Consider the following 205-nt stretch of genomic DNA (forward strand, 5'->3'; position numbering starts at 1 on the left):
GGGGGGGGAGGACGGGCCACCGCTCCCTCGTGTCCCTGGGGGTCCGCGCCGTGGGGTCCTCCCTCAGTTCACCAGCAGCGCGTTGTCCTGTAGAGGAGCCCTGCGGGGAGACAGCGCTGGCGGTAATGGGGGGAAATCTGACGAATTTGGGGAAGGCGGCTTCGATTTTGGAAAGAAAACCCAGCCGTAGCTAAAGGGACCCCCC

General features: G+C 65.4%; 1 protein-coding gene across 1 annotated transcript in view; it reads right to left on the reverse strand.

Moving 5' to 3' along the window:
* Nucleotides 1-63: 63 nt before the first annotated feature.
* Nucleotides 64-205, reverse strand: part of MCOLN1 (mucolipin 1) — a gene marked incomplete at its 5' end in the record, with an annotated part of 5,108 nt that continues 4,966 nt past the window's right edge. The window contains 1 exon segment of the mRNA XM_009581618.1: nt 64-100. Coding sequence (XP_009579913.1) covers nt 64-100 — 37 coding nt within the window.

This window comes from Fulmarus glacialis, unplaced genomic scaffold, assembly GCF_000690835.1.
Source record: "Fulmarus glacialis isolate BGI_N327 unplaced genomic scaffold, ASM69083v1 scaffold21897, whole genome shotgun sequence".
In the NCBI taxonomy this organism is placed as follows: domain Eukaryota; kingdom Metazoa; phylum Chordata; class Aves; order Procellariiformes; family Procellariidae; genus Fulmarus; species Fulmarus glacialis.